This window comes from Psammomys obesus, unplaced genomic scaffold (assembly GCF_907164565.1).
Source record: "Psammomys obesus unplaced genomic scaffold, mPsaObe1.curated_primary_1811, whole genome shotgun sequence".
NCBI classification, from domain to species: domain Eukaryota; kingdom Metazoa; phylum Chordata; class Mammalia; order Rodentia; family Muridae; genus Psammomys; species Psammomys obesus.
This window is the reverse complement of record NW_026590699.1, coordinates 9,669,758-9,687,606: the sequence shown is the minus strand read 5'-3', so window position 1 is coordinate 9,687,606 and position 17,849 is coordinate 9,669,758. Positions and strand designations below refer to the sequence as shown.

General features: G+C 48.1%; 2 protein-coding genes across 2 annotated transcripts in view; one reads left to right on the top strand and one right to left on the bottom strand.

Annotated features, from left to right (window-relative positions):
• Efnb2 (ephrin B2) overlaps nt 1-17,808 on the bottom strand; it is a 42,281-nt gene extending 24,473 nt beyond the window's left edge. The window contains exon 1 of the mRNA XM_055608479.1: nt 17,515-17,808. Within this exon, the coding sequence (XP_055464454.1) occupies nt 17,515-17,639 (125 nt within the window). The 5' untranslated portion in view covers nt 17,640-17,808. The remainder of the gene's footprint in view (nt 1-17,514) is intronic.
• Nucleotides 2,562-3,607, top strand: LOC129677852 (RNA-binding motif protein, X-linked 2-like). The gene has a single exon (XM_055608478.1). It carries the CDS (start codon nt 2,580-2,582, stop codon nt 3,564-3,566), a length of 987 nt encoding a protein of 328 aa, XP_055464453.1. The 5' UTR covers nt 2,562-2,579; the 3' UTR covers nt 3,567-3,607.
• Nucleotides 17,809-17,849: the final 41 nt, after the last annotated feature.

Below are 17,849 nucleotides of genomic sequence, written 5' to 3'. Positions count from 1 at the left end.
ACAGCTTGTAGAAGTACAGGTAAAGCCCTTCTCTGTTCCTGCTGAGTCATATTGGTATCTAAATCTGGTTTTGTGAAATACATGCTTTTCTAAATGAAGCTTTTCGTAGATAAGTTATGAAGTTAAGGGGAATGGAGAGAAAATCAATATACACTCAGCCTTGCAAGAACTCCACAGAGCTGAAGAAACCTAGCTGCCTGCCCTGCCCTGCGTACACAGTCGGGCCACCAGGGCCTTCTGAGGTGGCCACCTGGCAACCATCCCTTGCCCTAGGAGAGGCTATAAACCCTATTATAAACGACCCAGGAAACAGAACTCTACCTTTGAAGATGTTTTTTGAGAGGGGCTAATACGTCAGATCTTATACACACCTCACACACATCTGCACCTAGACTATCTGGCAAACTCAGTGAGAACAGATGGACGAGGGGACGGCCACGAGGAAATGTCTAAAATGTGACAACAACCGGCCGATGATAAATTGCTAGTGGAGGCCCATGTTCAAGGACAGGAGTGGGCATTCAAGGACCCGGACAATGTCACTGGCCTACCCAGGAGGACAGAGGCAGGCTCTCCGTCTCGGTGCTGGCTACTGAGCACCAGCAGTCGGCTGTTGGCCTGCTAGGAGCACTCAGCACCCAGGGCAGTCTGGGCACCGACTCCCAAGTCCATTTACTTTCCCTGGGGAGTCCCTGAGGACCCATGGGGAACACTGGGCAGACACACCCTCCTCTGGTTTTCCCCAGTGAATCATTTCCAAGCAAACGATAGATTCCATGACTTTGACTCAGAGAGAGAGAGAGAGAGAGAGAGAGAGAGAGAATGGAACTAGGATAAAACAGGCAACTCTGAAGGAGGGTTTCTAAAGCCAGAGGCCTGATGTAAAATGATTTGATGCCAGAATCTATTTTTACCTGTGGGTTGCCTATTGATCTAACTCAAGTTCGAAAAGTCCTTTGCCAAACTAGACTCTAACGAAATGTTTTACACAGCATACTTTGAGTAACTCTAATGAGCTACGTTAGACATTAATATTTAGCAGTCTAAATTGATCTCTAATAATTTAAATGAGACATCTCAACTTCATACTTCTCATTGTAAAAACCTCTATTAACATCACACGACTTAATATTCTTTAAGGTATGTTAAGCCGAGAACATAGAAGAATTAATGAGGAGCAGAGGAGAAAGCCCACGTCTGCATGTAAAGCCAGGCTTTTTTTTAATGCTGATATAATGCACAGGAAACACAGTGATGGAGCTTGAAGGCACCACAGATCATGACACCAGGAGCCTGGGATCAGATGGAGGCATCTGTTGCCGGATCTGTCCCTGATCTGTGCCACAGGAGATGAGACACTTCCGAGCAAGTGAGCTGAGGACCTCAAGTTCCATCTCTCTCTCTCTCCTGAGGGAGAGCCCCATTTTCCCTGATCCTCCTTTAGTGTCCACATCATGGACCTCACTGCCTCATGACTTCATGTGTTTCCTCAAGACGTTACAGCACAGTCACTTGGCTGATGCTGTCTGTGAAGGCAACAGTAAGCACAAAGGAATGGCTGGTTTCTGTGTCTAGTGAGTTAGGCCAGGGAGAGCCCCTCCAGACAGGACAGGGCATCTGAGGAATGGCAAGCAACAGCTGTTGATGACAAAATGTCAGCCGTTGCCTAACAGGACTCACACAGAAAAACCAATTTAGCTATTTCCTGTTTCTGCAGCATTATGTCAGGTACACGCATCTGTGAAGTGTGGCCCCAGAGGTCACAGGGCAGGTGCTGCATCCGGGTCACAGCCACAGAAACCTCTAAGTGCTCCTCGTGGAGGAACACTGCACAGTCAGACTCATAAGCGAATACCGTGCCTCCCACTGAGAACGCTGACCTTCCTTCCACTTGGAGTGACATCAACCATAATCGCAGACTTTGCAACATCATTTTGGTCCGTCACAGACTGCACACGGAAAGGTCCATACCACAACCATCTGAGTGCACACCGCACCATTCCTACCGCATCACACCCACTTAGACACACTCCTTGAAGACAACCCACTGCTGGGTTAGCCAGCACCTGGTAGGGTACAGATGACTTGCTCCAGCTGAGAACAGACACATCTGTAAACCATGTGGCTTCGTGGGACAGACCACAGAGACCAACACACTCAAGCGACTGTGCCACCGACAGTTACCTGTAACCGTTTGGGCCCAGGGTGACATTTGAGTGTCTGTGGGTGTCTCATCAGGAAACACTGACCTTGTGAGCAGACTGACCATGATTTTTAAATGTGCAGCTTCAAAAACAAAAATTGCTGAGCCAGGAGGCGCAGGCCCGTACTCCCAGCCATGCAGGGGGCAAGAGGATCTCAGTCCCGAGGCCTGTCTACACTACAGAGTGAGTTCAAGGCGAGGCTTGGCAACTCTGAGACCGTGTTTCAAAATACAAAGCCCAAAAGGAGCTGAAAAGGTAGCTTAGTGTCCAGGTGCCTGCCCATTGTGTATGAGGCTAGGTTTTATCCCCAGAACACCAAAGTCCAGACAACAAAAATAAAGACCTCGCTCAAGCGAGGAGCGCGAAGGTGCAACTATGAACCCTTTAACTAAGGTGAAGCTGATCAACGAACTGAATGAGCGAGAGGTTCAACTTGGGGTGGCAGAAAAGGTGTCTTGGCACTCGGAATACAAGGACAGCGCCTGGATCTTTCTTGGAGGGCTTCCGTATGAATTGACAGAAGGAGACATCATCTGTGTCTTCTCACAATATGGGGAGATTGTCAACATTAATCTTGTGAGAAACACTAAGACTGGGAAATCCAAAAGATTCTGTTTCCTGTGCTATGAAGATCAGAGGAGCACAGTTCTGGCTGTTGACAATTTCAATGGGATTAAGATCAAAGGTAGAACTATCAGTTTGGACCATGTGTCATACTACCCGGCTCCCCAGGAATCAGAAGATGTGGATGATGTGACCAGAGAGCTCCAGGAGAAGGGCTGTGGGCCTAATACACCTCCATCAAGTTCTCCTGAGGGCTCTGAAGATGAAGATGTCATACCCACAAAAAAGCACAAAAAAGACCCAGACAAAAAAGAGAAAAAGAAAGAAAAAGAGAAGATTGAATGCAAGGTACAAGCAGAGCTGCCATGCTGTTCTTTGTCCTCCAGAAGCAAGACAGTCAAGGAAAAGGATGACCATGGCCCAGAGAAGCACAACAGCAAGAGCTCAGAGAGAGTGCAGAAGTCTAATGATAGAGAGGTGAAGAGGAATCATTCAGACTCCTTTGATGTCAGGATTTCCTTCCAGGGTAGAGCAGAGAACCCTGAGTGGGAACCAAAGAAAGAGAAACCCAAGCATGAGCATAAGTCCTCAAGCAGGAGGGAGGAAGAAGAAGAAAAGAGCAGAGATAAGGATAGAAAGAAGAGCTCAGGGACGCATTCTACCAAACACGATGGGCATTCTGAAAGTCGGAATCATAGGAGTAGAAGTAGGATTCTGGATAAGTCCCATTGTCATATAAAGCATAGACACTCTTGGGATTGGGAGTCCTTCCGTGCCAGTGATGGGAGACATTACTGAATCCTGTTTCAACTGCCCAGTTCTTTGAAAATGAATTTTGTTCCATAAAAAAAAATAATAATAATAAAGACCTCAACCATTTTTATGAACTATCTTTCTTAGCTCTGATTTTGAAAGCATTTTAAATGTTTTTGAGGCTTATAGGTATTTTAACTTTCTCAGAAAGCACAGGGTGACACTGTGGCCTACACATTAGCCAGTTCCCTAGTCCACAAATATAGAACAGATATTTATCCAAACAAATTAAAAATTAGAGATAAATACAGTTAGATTTCATCACTGAGCAAATCAGGAAGTGGGCTGACATTTTTAAGGGGCTAGCTTTACAAACTGGGTCCTCCTAGAAAGAAAAAAAACAAAAAATAAACAAAAACAACAACCTGAAATCACACTAATCCACTAGATTATTCCTAAACTAGGAGCCTGGGATCAAAGGGAGGCATCATGAACACTTGGAATTTGTCACATTTTGGGAAACTTACTCTTCTCCACACAATGCTTGTATTGTTATTCTAATGTGGAGGTAAAGGCTACAGAGGAGGAGAAACAGTGTGTGAGCTGGCGTGGGCAGGGAAGCCCCTCAGGATCAGTCTGTGGCCTCAGCTCTGCAATGCCTGTGCTGTTCATCTGCAGCTAGGCTAGTAGCACACAGCAGACAGAGATTCCTTTCTGGAATGTTCCATGCAGTTGGAAATGTAAATACTCCCAAGAATGGCTTCGCATCATGAGTGTGTGAACGTGACATGAAGAGGCGGAATATCCAGTCTTGTATACTTCCATTTACTGCTAGGAGCTGCTGTAGCTTCATCAGCTGCTCTAGAAGTGTCCCGAACAGAAGGGCTTGTTAGAAGATGAATAAGTAAAAAAGTAACACCCAAGAAAGAAGCTGCAATAGCTTCCAGAAGAAATTCTCAAGAAACATTTTCCCCTTTCTAGTGAATAGCACTTTACTGCCCCCTTTGGCACTTTAACATCAGAACAAGTTTCTACACAGGCTTATTCTGAAACCAGGGAAAGAGTGGGGTGTAGGGAGCTATAAGGTGTCAGGTTCACACAGAACTAGGTTACCAGATACCATGCTTAGAGTAGCAAGTAATTACCCTGAAACTTCTAGCAAGCACACCCTATCTTCTTAGTGGCTTCAAACCTCCAAGAAGCAGGTAGTAATTGGAGGCTTTAACTGACATTTTCTGCTTTAATTCGAATGTGTGTGTGTCTTGGAACAGTGGCCTGCTTTCACAGGTGCCCCTTTCTTTCGTTTTTTCTAAAACAAATACTCTGTGCAACTTGAACCCGATTTATTCAAGGATAAGAAAAGGGGCCTAAACGCAGGCTGCACAATTGGGCACCATTAAAGTGTTCCAAACGCGAGACGGCGAGGGGAGGGCTGTGCATCTCAAACTCTGCACCAACCACAAGCCAAACCTTTTCAACAGCCGAAAGACGAGAAGAGCAGAAACCCAAGCGCCTGGAGAGCTTGCAGCCCCAAGAACCAGTTGAGCAACTCCGCCAGGTGAGGAGCCGAGCTGAGCATGAGGGAAAGGGGCTGACCCAGCTGAGAAGGCAAGAGCATTCCTTCTCCTGGCCCCATGACCTCAACCTGCACTCCACAGACAAGCCACAGGGGACACTTCCTTCAAACTCATCCTTTCCCCATGTCTTCCTTCAATTATCAAACAAGTCAAAATGAGGTTACATTTCACAGCTTACATTGCTGAACTGCTGCATGAAAACTGATGCCTTTTGATGTTAATCTTGTTTTTTTTTTTATCTGTGATATGACGCTAAAAAAAAAAAAAAAAAAAAAACCATTGGTAACCAAAGTAAACTTCCTTTTGTAATGCTCAAAGATGATATTCTCACAGTTTAAACTGCTTTTTTCCCCCTCCCAGGAAAAAACTTCAAGTATTTATTTCCGTTTTATCTATGCAATGCTTTTCACTGTCGGGACGCCCTCTCTCCACAGAGGGGCACACCTGTCACAGGCCGAGGTGGAAACTTAGTCTCTATTAGTCATCTTCAAGTCAGACTTCAGCTGGGAGATGCAGACGCCACAGTTGTTTTTGTTTTTCTTTCACAAGTTAACAGACGCTATTTAAATCTGCGATGGAATTAGGAACAAAAGCAGGTCTCCGTTTATGTAATTGACCAAAGGACATTCTCTGCCTATTCTACACCCCCCCCCCACCCCTTCACTGAGAAGGAAAAATATTCACCAAGTTCTGCGGCCTGCCAAGGCTAGAGCGTGAAGCTGGAGGGCTGAGGGCGTGTGGTGAGCAGGGAAGAGAAGTGAGGGGGCATGCCAGACTGCCTGCTGGCAAGCCAACCAGGCCAGCTCCAGGACTGAAACTGGGATTTCCTAACCCCAGTGGCAAGAGGCATTGCAACCTTCTTTCCCAACTGTAGTTTGTTAGCACCTGTACGGCCATGTTCCCAGCTGTGCTTTTAGCAAGACTCTATAAAGGAAGGTGGAACCCATGTTATTTATAGGCCAGGCTCCAGAGAAAGATGGCTCTCATAGAGAAAAGGTCCAAAGGGCACCACCAGCTGCTTCTCTCTTGTTTCAGAGCCATTTGCTCATTTACCTGAGTGATGAAGTCACAGGGATGAAAGGCACATGTAAATTTAAGGAGGAATGGATGGTTTGCCTCCTCATCACCCCAAGACAAGGCACCCTGGAGTAGGTAGCCCTGCACACCGTCCCTTCAGCCCTCAACCCCTCACATCCCCACCATCATGCATTTCTTTCTTCATTTCAAAGTCTTTGTGGAAAGCAATTCACTCTTGTCTGAGACAAAGCCCACACTTTGCTGAGGTGTCCAGTAAACAGAAACTCTTCCACCATGTGTCTGCCTCGTCTCTTCCCCTACATATCAGCACTCAGACAGGGGACTCTGCAACACAAGTAGGAATAAGCCCAGACAGACAGACAGAAGGGACCACGACTCTCAGCTTTGTGGGCCTGAGAGGGAGTCTCCTTGACAGGCGAGCTTAATAAGCCTAGCAACAAGAGTTCACAAGGCTGTGTGCAAAGCTTTACAAGCCCCTTAAATGGCAGCTTCCCAGCATTTCCTCCTCCAAGGCTCCAGGGGAGGGGTCAGACGAAGGTCTCTAGGGTGTGTGTGGTAGGAGTCATCTGGCTCTGTCATGGCCAGTGGAGAAGGGGAGGAAGAGAGGGGAAGAAAAACCTATTAACAAACTGCCTCCACCAGGAATGAGGAGTGGAACTGGCACAGATTGAGCCAAGTCACATGATGGAAATGCGAGCGAATGGTGCTTTGCTATACCTCTCTTCCCCGGCCCAAACACAGAACAGTCGGGAGTCACTCCAGCAGGCTGGCACTGAAGGAGAGTCCCAGGCAAGGAGGAGCTGAGAGGACACCATGCCAGGCGCCTTCCAGCCTCAGCTCTAAGAGAGGTGAAGACTCGATTGCTCTGTCTGGTAGTTTGTTCTGCGGTGTGCAGACTGGGATTGAAGAAGACGCAAAGCCAGGGGCCACACGGTGAAGTGCAGAGAACCCCAGGCCCACCAATATTCACTGCCTGGCTCCCTTAAACAAACTGCTCCAAACTTGCAGAACATCAAAAGCCAGATGGGCTGAAGTGAATGAATCCACAGGCGAGAAGCCAGACTCCCCGTTTGCTGTAGAAATAGGCCTGGACTTGATTTGAGTCTTCTCAGCTCTGACAAGCTGGAAGCTGGCACAGCTCCCAAAATCCAAAATAAAATGGCATTTAATTGTGACTAGACTCTAAAAAAGATGTCATACTATCTCTTTAGCTCAACACATACTCAGCAGCAAACTGGAGGTGACCCTGGAAGACCGACTTTCCCCCAGGGGCAAGTGACCAATCACTTAAATTCTTAAAAGGAAAATGTTGATAGTCAAAGGAGTCACACACAATAAATGCATTGATATTACATGCCATAAAAACTGCCTAGTCACCCTTCAGACAAGCTGATGACGACTCTGTTCCAGAGGTGTGACCCTGCTAGGTCTGAGCTTCAAAGGGTCCCTTTAGAGCAGAATTCCAGCATAAAAGAGAGTTACTCAACGTTCAAACGAACAGTGGAAGATCACGTTCAACACTTCTCTTTTCTCTACCTTGTGTGGACTGCTTTGAGCAAAGATGCACTTAAGTTACCCACAGCCAACTTCTCATGACAGCATAGGAGAACTCAACAGCCAGATAATGACAGCAAATCTACATCTCAGTTGAAATCCACACCTTAGCTGCCTAGGACCCTGGGTAACTCAGTTAACCAATTTGGCTCCAGCTTCCCCCACTAGTACTAAAGGGATAGTGGGAATATTTCCCATTGGTGGCTGCAAGGATGTTTAATGAGCGAGCATGTGCCCAGTGCTTGGAGCAGCGGCTGGTATGTGTCCGTGCTGGATACAACTGCCGTTATATAAAATAGGACCCAACAGAAGTGACAGTTCTAAGTGCAAAAAAGACCACACTGCCCATCCCTGAATCCAGGATGGATTCATGTACTCACTCAAGGACAGACATTTTCCTAGAATGCACACAGTGGGTTTACACAGAGACCGCTCCCAGGACACAGGTAAACAGTTGACCAGGAGTGTCCAGGGCTTGTTCACACACTCGTGTTCTAAGAATGAACTGGTGGGGGAAGCAGAGAGAGAGGGTGCAGAACCAAAAGGTCCTTCGTGGGCTAGAAAGTCTTGAAGAACCAGTAAAAATGACAAGCAAGCAAAACCAAACATCAACACTCAGTGCTAGCCTTCAGTAGCCAGGTGCTTCCACTTTTTTCTTTGTATGTACAGAGTGCTCAGTCGACATGCAATGAATTTTATTAACAGTAGCTGACGCTTACTGGTTTGTTGTGGCAAGCTCAGAACTAGGTGCTTAACACACATTTAATCCCGCCTACTCTTTTATTACTCTCACTCAGTACTACTGCATGACTGTCTTTAATTTAAACCTGGACAAATGGGCAACAATGAAGGACACTGTTCTAAACTGCACAGCGAATAAATGGCTAAGCAAGGATTGGCTCACACAGGTGAACTCCGAAGCCGGTGCTCTTGAGCAAGCCCAGCCACCATCCCGGTGAAATCAATTACCTGACCTGCCTGAGATGACGCTCACTTTTAAAACAATGGGTATTGATAGTCTCCACATCAGAAAGACTGCTGGAATCAATGAACTGTTTTCTCACAGCGTTTGTTTGACTCTGGGCTCCAGCCGTTGAGAGGCATAGAACACACGATAGACACTATTCTAGGTTGAAACAAGAACACTCTGGCTCTAACACATACTGCCTCTCAGCCGTCCACCATGACTTCGATAAGAGACGCTGCTGTCTTTAAAAACTCAGGTTTCTTCTCACCTGGACCTCTCTCCCACCCAGAACTGGCCACTTTTGTTCTTTCCCTGTCCCCTCCCTCTACATACAATGCATGGTATCCCAGCATGGAATATTTGTTTCTACTTGGCATTCAAAATTCAAAGAAAGAATGACCGTAGCACACGTCTTTAATCCCTGCACCAGGAGGCAGAGGCAGGAGGATCTCTGAGTTAAAGGCCAGCCTAGTCTACAGAGTAAGTTACACCGAGAAACCCTGTCTCAAGAAAACAAAATCCAAAACAAAAAATATATCAAGGAAAGAGATTTATTTTTCTGCCATGGTTTTATTCTCAGAGTAATGGACCTGGCAATTAATCAACACTTATGTAATGAATTAATCAAGTTACCACTGCCAATTGTTGTCTGCCGTTGTGACTTTGAAAAGGAAGAACAGAAGTCAAGGCAAAGGCCAAACTTCCTCAGGGGTCCTAAGCAGCCTTTGAACATAGTAAGATTGCTAGATTCTATTCCACAAAAGGCTGACCCAAGGCAACAGTTCTCCAAATATGGTTTCCCACCAGCAACAGCTGGAAACATCCGGGAGCTTGCTAAAGTGTGTGTCCCCCAGCCCCACCTTAGGCCTCCAGAATCAGAAACTCTAGGGTGAGTCCAGAAACCAGTTCACAAGCCCCGAAGGCAACTTTGATACCCCTGAGTTCAGAAGCATTGGATCTGGAAGATGGATCCCAGACCTGACAGCAGGTAGTAAAAACAAAGGCAGCCAACAGCATAAACCTGGGCTGTGCCTGCCTATCCCACAAATACTGGATGCCCACAGGATCAGAAGTGAGTTAACTGTTGAAATGAGGCAATGTCTACCCTTGCCTAGATCTGAGGGAGGTGAACACTTGAGCAAGCCAGGAAGCTGCCTGTGTTCTACACAGACCCCTGGAGTTCACTGCCAGGCCTGTAGGATTGCAATGAAGGCTGGAAAGAGACTGTTTGGTCTGCATCAAACAGAAGATAATGCAACTAGAGGAATCCTCCTCCTTCCTAATGATCTGTTTCTCACAGAAAGAGGAGACTAAAGGCCTACAAGAGCTTGTTTGAAACCTAAAAGTATCCAAATACTTAAAAGTATTTGGAAAATGTTAAGTGGAAAATGGCATTTTCTAACTTCTTTAGCTAGATACATTTTGGATTGGAGATTTACCTGATTTACCCTGCTCCAATCAATCATTAGGCAGTGCTGACTGAGGCTGAACTTTTCCCCTTAAGTAGGGAAAAAGGCAAGGACTGAAGAAGGGCTCATTCTGGCGCTGTGAACAACCACACTGAGCCTCGGGCTCATGTGTGTCCCATGAGCAGATGGAAGAGGTCATCTCAAAGACATCTTTGCCTCTGAAGGAAAGAAACTCATACATACAGAGCTGAGGGACCAGCCCAGCCACAAGCTGCCCCGCAGCACACACACCTCATCACTCCCCTTCAGCACAGATGCGCTGAGCCTAGCTGAGTGTCCAGGAAAGGTCTTGGTGGGGTAGGGACTACAGAGTTGGAGAAGCACCATCAGTACTGTGGTTAAAGTTAGACACAACTGAATTTTAGGAGAAAACACACAGGATTTTAAAAATCATTCTGGGCAGAATCTATTAATAATACCGGTTTAAAACAACAAACAAACAAACAAACAAACTCTCTTCTGAAAGTGTAGCTCACCAGTGGCTCATCCACAGCGCTGGAAAAGTCTGCCTGGGTATTTCCAACTCTTCTCCGCTCTGACTGCAGAGGATGGAAGGTATGAACTCTACCTTCTTCAGTAGCACCTGTTTGCTCCTCCAGTCGTTTAGAGGACTACTCCAGGCAGAAAGAGCCTGGTTTCTCTGTAAGAGAGCTTTTTCCCACGATGGTTTTAAATTTTGAAATCAGCAAGGATGTATCACAGACCCAGACTACTGTACACTAGAATTACATACCTGAATTTGTGCATGGGAGGGAATATTTGAATGGGCCCCCACTGACTCCATGGCGCAAATCTTGGAATGCTGCTATGTTGGGAACACTGGTCACCCACAGCACGTCACCACTTCCTCAGTACTTCTCCGGGCCCCTCCTTACAGAGCAGACTTTTAAAACATATCACACAGGTATGCACCACAGAATGGAGGGCCCAGAAAGCAGTGAAGAGCTCACGCCTGGACAGTTGGTAAACAGATGCGGGGCTGGCTCTCCAGCATAGCTCTTTAATCACTTTAACCCTGTTCCTAACGGAAAGCTTCAGGCCAAGGCATTCAGCATCTCCCTTTGTCATTTGCCTGCCATAAATATGCGCCAGTCTGCGTGTGAAAAGCTGAAGGAGGCGGCAAGCTTGCTGGACATTTATCATTCTCTGTTCCCTGCTAACAAGCAAATACTTTAGCTGAATGGGCCATTAGCAATCATTGTCAAATGGAGAATGAAAGGTGCTAGGATGTGACCAGCTTGTAAATTAGGGGTGTCCCTCCTCTTTGATGAATCTCGACAAATGAGCGGATCTTTTGGTATAGATTCAGAATTGAGATGGAGAGGAAAGCACAAAGTGGCAGGCGTTTGGGCTCGGAAACGCAACAGTGATGTCTCTCAGAGTTCTCACAGCGGTGAGAAAAACGGACCACGAAAGGAGGCTATCCACAGTCCCGAACTATGATCCAGCATGGGGACAAGGAAAAGTCAACAAAATGGGTCTAAAAAGAATAGTTAAGGTTTAGTGGCGGTCTTGTCCTGTGTGCAGAAGCAGGTTTAGAAGAGGGCTTCTGTCTAGACGCCCTCATGTTCCCGTGGAACAGTCCCCAGACCCCATGTGTAAATCATCTCCAAGACTCACTCCTAGAAGAAAGCCCCTTGTCCAAAACGTCAAAAGATGACAGTAAAGCAAATATTTCCTTTCTGGTGGTGTGAACCGATTGTGGTTGTCAGGGCCTCTGTACCTGACCCACACCCAGTCAGTGGCTCACGCTGTTCAGTGACAAGAATGGAAAGTGGAAGCACTAAAGTTCAATTCCCTCACAAGGCCAAGGGACAGAGGGCCAACACCACCAAGAGTCTCTGTTTCTGTCAGCTCAATCACTTTTACAATCCTGTCATTTCCACCAGGGAGCTCATCCCATCCAGCTCAAAGATTACCAGACCCAGTGGTCAGGAAAGCCAGGAACCTCTGGAAATGCAAGGCTCTCTAGTTTTGACATATTAGACGGATTATCTGCATTAAACTAAATTCCACCCCTTTTAATACTGTCACCTGTTATTTTTTCTTTTTCTTAAATTTCCCCAGGGAAGAAAAGACCAACCCCACAGAAGAGCTGGAGTCCCAGGTAAGGGCCATCGGCCCAAACTTTCCTTTCTCTCTTCTACAGCAATGCTAAGAGGCTAAGAAGGGGTGGGGGAGTCCCTGAAATCAAAAGGCCTCTGTTTTCTTTTCAGATAATTCAAGCCCTACCTATGCCCCTCTGGTCTCTGTTGCTGCCCAGCAGGTCTCTGCCTGAAGCGCAAATAGATGAAGGCCAGGGCGGCGAAGGGCAGTTAATCCTACAGAATGGCCGCCGTCAGGCCAGGAGTTAAGCGGGAAAAGCTTCCAGGCCCGAGGGACTGCAGCGGGCTGCGAGCTTTAATCAGCCTCCATCCCAGTCTATAAAAGGCTGTCAATGAATGCTACCTTGGCCATGTTATCTCCCACCAATGAGCAAGAACTGTACAATTCCTTCTCGGCTTCAGCCACCCCGGACCACAAGTGGAGCGTTCATGATTCTTAATCCCGGTTCCCAAGTCTGTGTGGCTCTCACATAATGCCCAATAGCCTGGAGCAAGGGCCTTCGCCCCACACCCCTTTCAGGGACGTGTCATTTCTAACATCAAGCTAATCTATATGTTGCCATGGCTTCCCCTTTATCTGCCTTTACATCTTATGAACTGCATGGATTTACCACATTATTTTTATCTGAAAGACAGAAAATGGTGGTTTTATTGCCATACAATCAGATTACTGCCGCTAGCTTCTCTATGCCTTTTTACCATACTTCAATCAAAAGGGATCAGTTTCTTTATGCTCTGCCCCTGATTTACTTTACATCTGTAAAGACGTAGTCTGGGTTGTAATCCCCTTATTAACTATGACCAGCGTTGATTTGCCTAAAAATAAAAGCAAATTGTGTCAGACCCTTTCACTTTGTTTTTGATTCCGAACTACAAAATGGATTACTAAAGAAATCTTCAGAGTTCACACGGCTGGTATAGTGCTGAATTTAAAATGAGAATTAAACAAGTTAAACAGGGGAGCCATGTCAACGGTTTGCGTCTCCCATCATGGGAGAAGGGCTGACTGCTTGCTTTTGTATTCTTCGGCTTTATAGAGACAATGAAGCCACAGGAGTTTTTCCAAGCTGTTCCGAACACGTCTCATTTGCTATCCTTCCTTTTCGGCTCGGCTGTTCTCATTCCTCCCGGCCCCCTTCTAATCCGCCCCTTTAAGGGGGGAGGGGCCCTACCTACAGAGAGCTAACTCCTCTCCACAAGCTCATAGTTCTACAGGATCTGCATATTTTAATCAAAATATTTTAAGCAGTCCAACACTTCTCTTTAACAAAGGGTGAGCTCATAAGCAAATCTACACAGATGTGTAAGTGACCTGAAAAACAGGTTCTTTATGTCAGCAGCAGAGGCAGGCAGGGACCGGAGACATTCTAGTCATCTTTCAGAGAAGGGGCTTCGTGAAGTCCAGTTTGTAACTGGATATTTTTAAGAATAAAGTTTTCTTTACAATGTTAGGGAACTGTTGTACCTAAAGAACAATTCTCTTCCCAGGGTCTACAGCCTACATTCCCTGCTCCCTGACACTCCCACTTGTATGGCGCTGCCCTGCAGTCAGGCTTGGACCTGGAATAAGTCTCCCGTTTGGCGACTGTCTTCTGAAACGCTGCTTCCAAGTTAGGTGTCAGATGAAGCTCCTGGGAGCACCGAAAAATTTCAGCTGAAGATTCCAAAGCTGGTCTTAAGGTTATCCTGTGGGCTCAGCAACAGGATCCGCCCCAGTAAGTGCAAGGGAGTTCTAGGAAAGCTGATTAAATCCACCAGCTCTCCAGCAGACTGGGGAACCCGCTCCAACATGTGGCTTTTAGGCGGCCCTTGGGGTGGCTAATTCACCTATCTTCAGGCTCCAGCCACTGAGTCCGAACTGCAGTGGAATATTGTGGGCATTTGCATTTCTTTGCACTGATAGGACAAGTGTCAACAGCTAAGCTTTGTCAAAGATTTAGAAGCAAATCACCTCAGCCGCGGCCCTCCTTTCTGGGGCTGGAAGTGATAATTGCTGAGGTTAAGGAGTCCGGTCCTGGGACACAAGGCTCCCAGGTTCTCATCTGAAAAGGCCGCCACGTCCGTCTTTGTGCTCTGCCTGGCTCAGCTGTGGAACAAGGACAGCCGCTACCTATAGTTCATCATTCTGACAAAACGTGAGGAATGTGGATGTGAAACAGTACAACTCCAACCTTGGTGCTTTGTGTTTTTTCTCTCTATATTAAACCCGACAAGATTAACCCAAATGCAAACTGTGGAGCACAGTTCAAGGGGCTATTCAATCAAGGCCGAATCTGCATTTGTTTATCTACAAAAATAGGAATTTCAGACACAATAGAAGGTAGGCTGGCGTATTCGTGTTATTGAACGGTTATTTAAACAGTCCTATCCATTGTGCTTTAGTTTATCAATTTGACAGGCCCGTATTTATTCAGAGCCTGACTAGGGAGAGGCCTGTGTGTTACAGGTTATCTGGATATTATCCAGCCATTCTTTGGCATCAAGTCAGTCAATTTCAGGAATCCAGTATTTTGTGTGGAAAAAAAAATACATAGGAAAAGCATAATGCTTTGTAAAGTAACTAGTATGTAAAATACTCGAATAAAATCTCCAGACATGAATTAGTACTTGAACAAAAATTTCAAGGGTATAATGTATTCTAGGATGCTATGCCAGTGTAGAGCTGTAATTCTAAAGTGGAACTATTATTCTTCAGCACAACAACAACAACAAGCTCAGACCCCACTGTACTTTGGCAAAAACACTGGGCTGGGAGGGGGCTCCACTGCGGTGTTGATTAGAAATGATCGCCGGGCTTTGCTGTTCTTTCCAGAACTTAAAAAGAGCTGAAAAATGACCTAAACAGTGCCAGCCTGGACAGATACAATGTGGCTAATCTAACAGGGCAGCCGCATAATCTTTGAGTACACAGAACTTCTGATTATTACATAAACTCTCCAGGATGGAATGGCAGGCAATGTGATTAAAGTGGTTACGGAGACTGCAGTGTACAGAGGACCTTCTGGGCTCTGTGTGCACACAGCTGCTGCTTGCTCCCTGGGCAGACCACCTGCTAAAGAGGCTGACCCCTGAAGGAAGCGAACCTAATTACCCACGCCTGTTTCACGACAAGCGCCCTGTCCCACAGTCCATGCAAAGAGAAGTGAAGCTCCCAAGCATCTGACTGCCTACCTACCTGCCACAGCCTACCCACAGAAACTTTTCTCCGGCAAAGTGAACTAGGGAGGCAATCCCAGGCACTAAAAACTAACAAGCTCTTTTGTATTATTCCTCTCAGGAAGAAATCTTTCTGTTCTCACAGATAGCATTTAGCCAAATGCTTCCCAAAGGCTTCCAGCCACCCTCAGGAAAATTCTAAGGCATTTTACTGTGGAGGCCAGCAGCCCGGTACAGGGAAGCTTGCTCCTCCAAACTGCAGGCCCTCCAGCACCGTTCCATGCATGTATGGCCAGAGCTCACAAAACTATACTATTAAAGATTAAATTAGTGTGTCGCCATTCCCTCCCCAAACACCCTACAGACTGAAGACATTATGCTCTGCATGCTAGCCATGTATAATATTGGGGGTTTTTTGTTTGTTTTAAACAAGTCGGTATTTCTAATCCGCCCCACTGCACACCCAGGTATAACGGTCACTAAGAACACAAAAGATATTTATGTTGCTCGGAATGAGTTCCTGAGAATTTCTTTAAGCTAGATTTAAATATAAATATTAAACCCGGACAGGGAACAACAACAACAAAAAGAAGATTCGGCCTCCCAAAGAGAGGCTGTGAGTGAAAGTGCAAAGTGGAGAGCGCCAGGCAGCCGGGAGGGGGAGGGGCGCCCGGCGCCCGCATTCGGCAGGGAAGGGTGACCTCTGTAGGCGCGGCGAGCCTCAGCAGCCACCTCCAGGGCCCGGTCCGAGCGGCGACGGCGGCCGCGCAAGGTCCCAGCCCGGCGCCTTCTGGCACCACTGGATCCCGTGTGGTTGCAAAGATGCCACGCCAGGAGAGCAAACACAACTCCTTACGTCAAAAAACAAAAAAACAACAGCAACAAAAAATTCTCCGGCAGATCAGAGCACACCAGAGGTCGGCACAGTAACTTTAAAACAAGGGCCTCTGATTCGGGTCATCCACAGCTGTAGATTCTGCTCCCCTTTCCAAGGGGAGCCTGTTTGGTCAATGATGTTGGTGAATTTGAAATTTACTGCCACTTTCACGAGAGTAGATGCAATTCTTTGCTTAGGAGGTAATTTCTAAAACAGTTCGTTCACCTCTACTCTGTACTCCAAATAGGCCATTGATTTTGCTTCTAATCTGAAAGGTCTGCCTCCAGCCAGAGCCCGGCCGCGTCTCCACACTGGGCTAGGGCTGAGTCCAGAATTCCGCACGGCGCCTTCTGGCCACGGTTGGAAAATGAGGTGAGAGGCAGCACCCAGACGCGGTTACCGCGGCCATGGCTGCATACACCGAGGGATGGCGACGTTCCTAACCCTGGGAGCGCACCCGGGGAGCCCGGACCTGAAAGTTAGTATCCGGCCTGGCTTTCTCCCGGCGGTGTGCTTTGCTAAAAGCAGCTCTAATTAACAGACTCCCGAGTCCCCAAGTGTGCTGGCCATGGCGTTGACCGAGGAGGGCCCTTAGCTTGGCCAAAAGGCTTGGTTAAAACTGAGCCAGCTACGAGGACCGCGCGGGAGCTAGGCCACCAGCTCCGACGTGAAAGGAGAGGCCGCCGGAGTTCTCCAGCCGATCTAGCGAGGTCCCCGCGCGCGTCCCGGCTAGCGAGGGCGCGGAGGCCCGCCGACTCCGGGACGCCACGGGCCCAGTGCCCCCCTCCCCAAAGGGACGCTGCACCTCCCCAGCCCCCCCGCTCCGGTCGCCCTCCCCCCGCCCCCCCCCCCCCCCCCCCCCCCAGCGCAGCATCTCTCGCCCGTCTCCGGAGCCCGCCAGTCCCTGCGCTCTAGCCCGGTTCGTGACCACGTCCTCCGTCCTCGAGAAAGAAGGGAGGGCTGGATAGCGCCATCAGACACCTTTCCCGGAACGCCACCCCAACCTCCAGGGCTTTGCGTCCCCTAGGGCGCTTGAGGTTGGAGCCCCGGAAAGAGAACCCTTGGAACCCGCGCGCTCAAGCCCATCCAGACCCCACCTAGAGAAATGTGGCGGGGTTGCGGGTGGAGGCCAGGACCCCCAGGTTCTAAAACCAGGCTCCGAGGCCTCCTCCCACCCGGAGCATTCGGCGCACCCCCGGGGCGCCGGCCGGGGACACGGGGAAAAGGGAAGGGCCGTACACGCCACTTACTTGGAGTTCGAGGAATTCCAGTAGATAGGCTCTAAAACTATCGATCTGGAGATCGCAGTTCTGCACAAAACCATCAAAAGTCCCCAACAGTACTTCCACACGGAGTCCCTCCTGGACCGGGCCATGGCCACGGCCAAGCCGCTCCCAGTTCGGCGCACTCCGGGACGCGAAGGGACCGGCCGTGGGCCGCGACCCAATCCTCCGGGGCAGCCGCGCCGCGCCGCTCCAGCGGTGGCCGAGGCCAGGTGCGCTCGGCGGCCTGCGCGGCGCTCAGCGCGCGGGGTGGGGCCGAGGGCGCGGGGCGCGGCGGCTCGGCGGACTCGGGGCTCCCGGGC

What these genes read in the sequence shown, in the direction of transcription:
- LOC129677852 (XM_055608478.1), top strand. Translation starts at nt 2,580, where the DNA reads ATGAACCCTTTAACTAAGGTGAAGCTGATCAACGAACTGAATGAGCGA.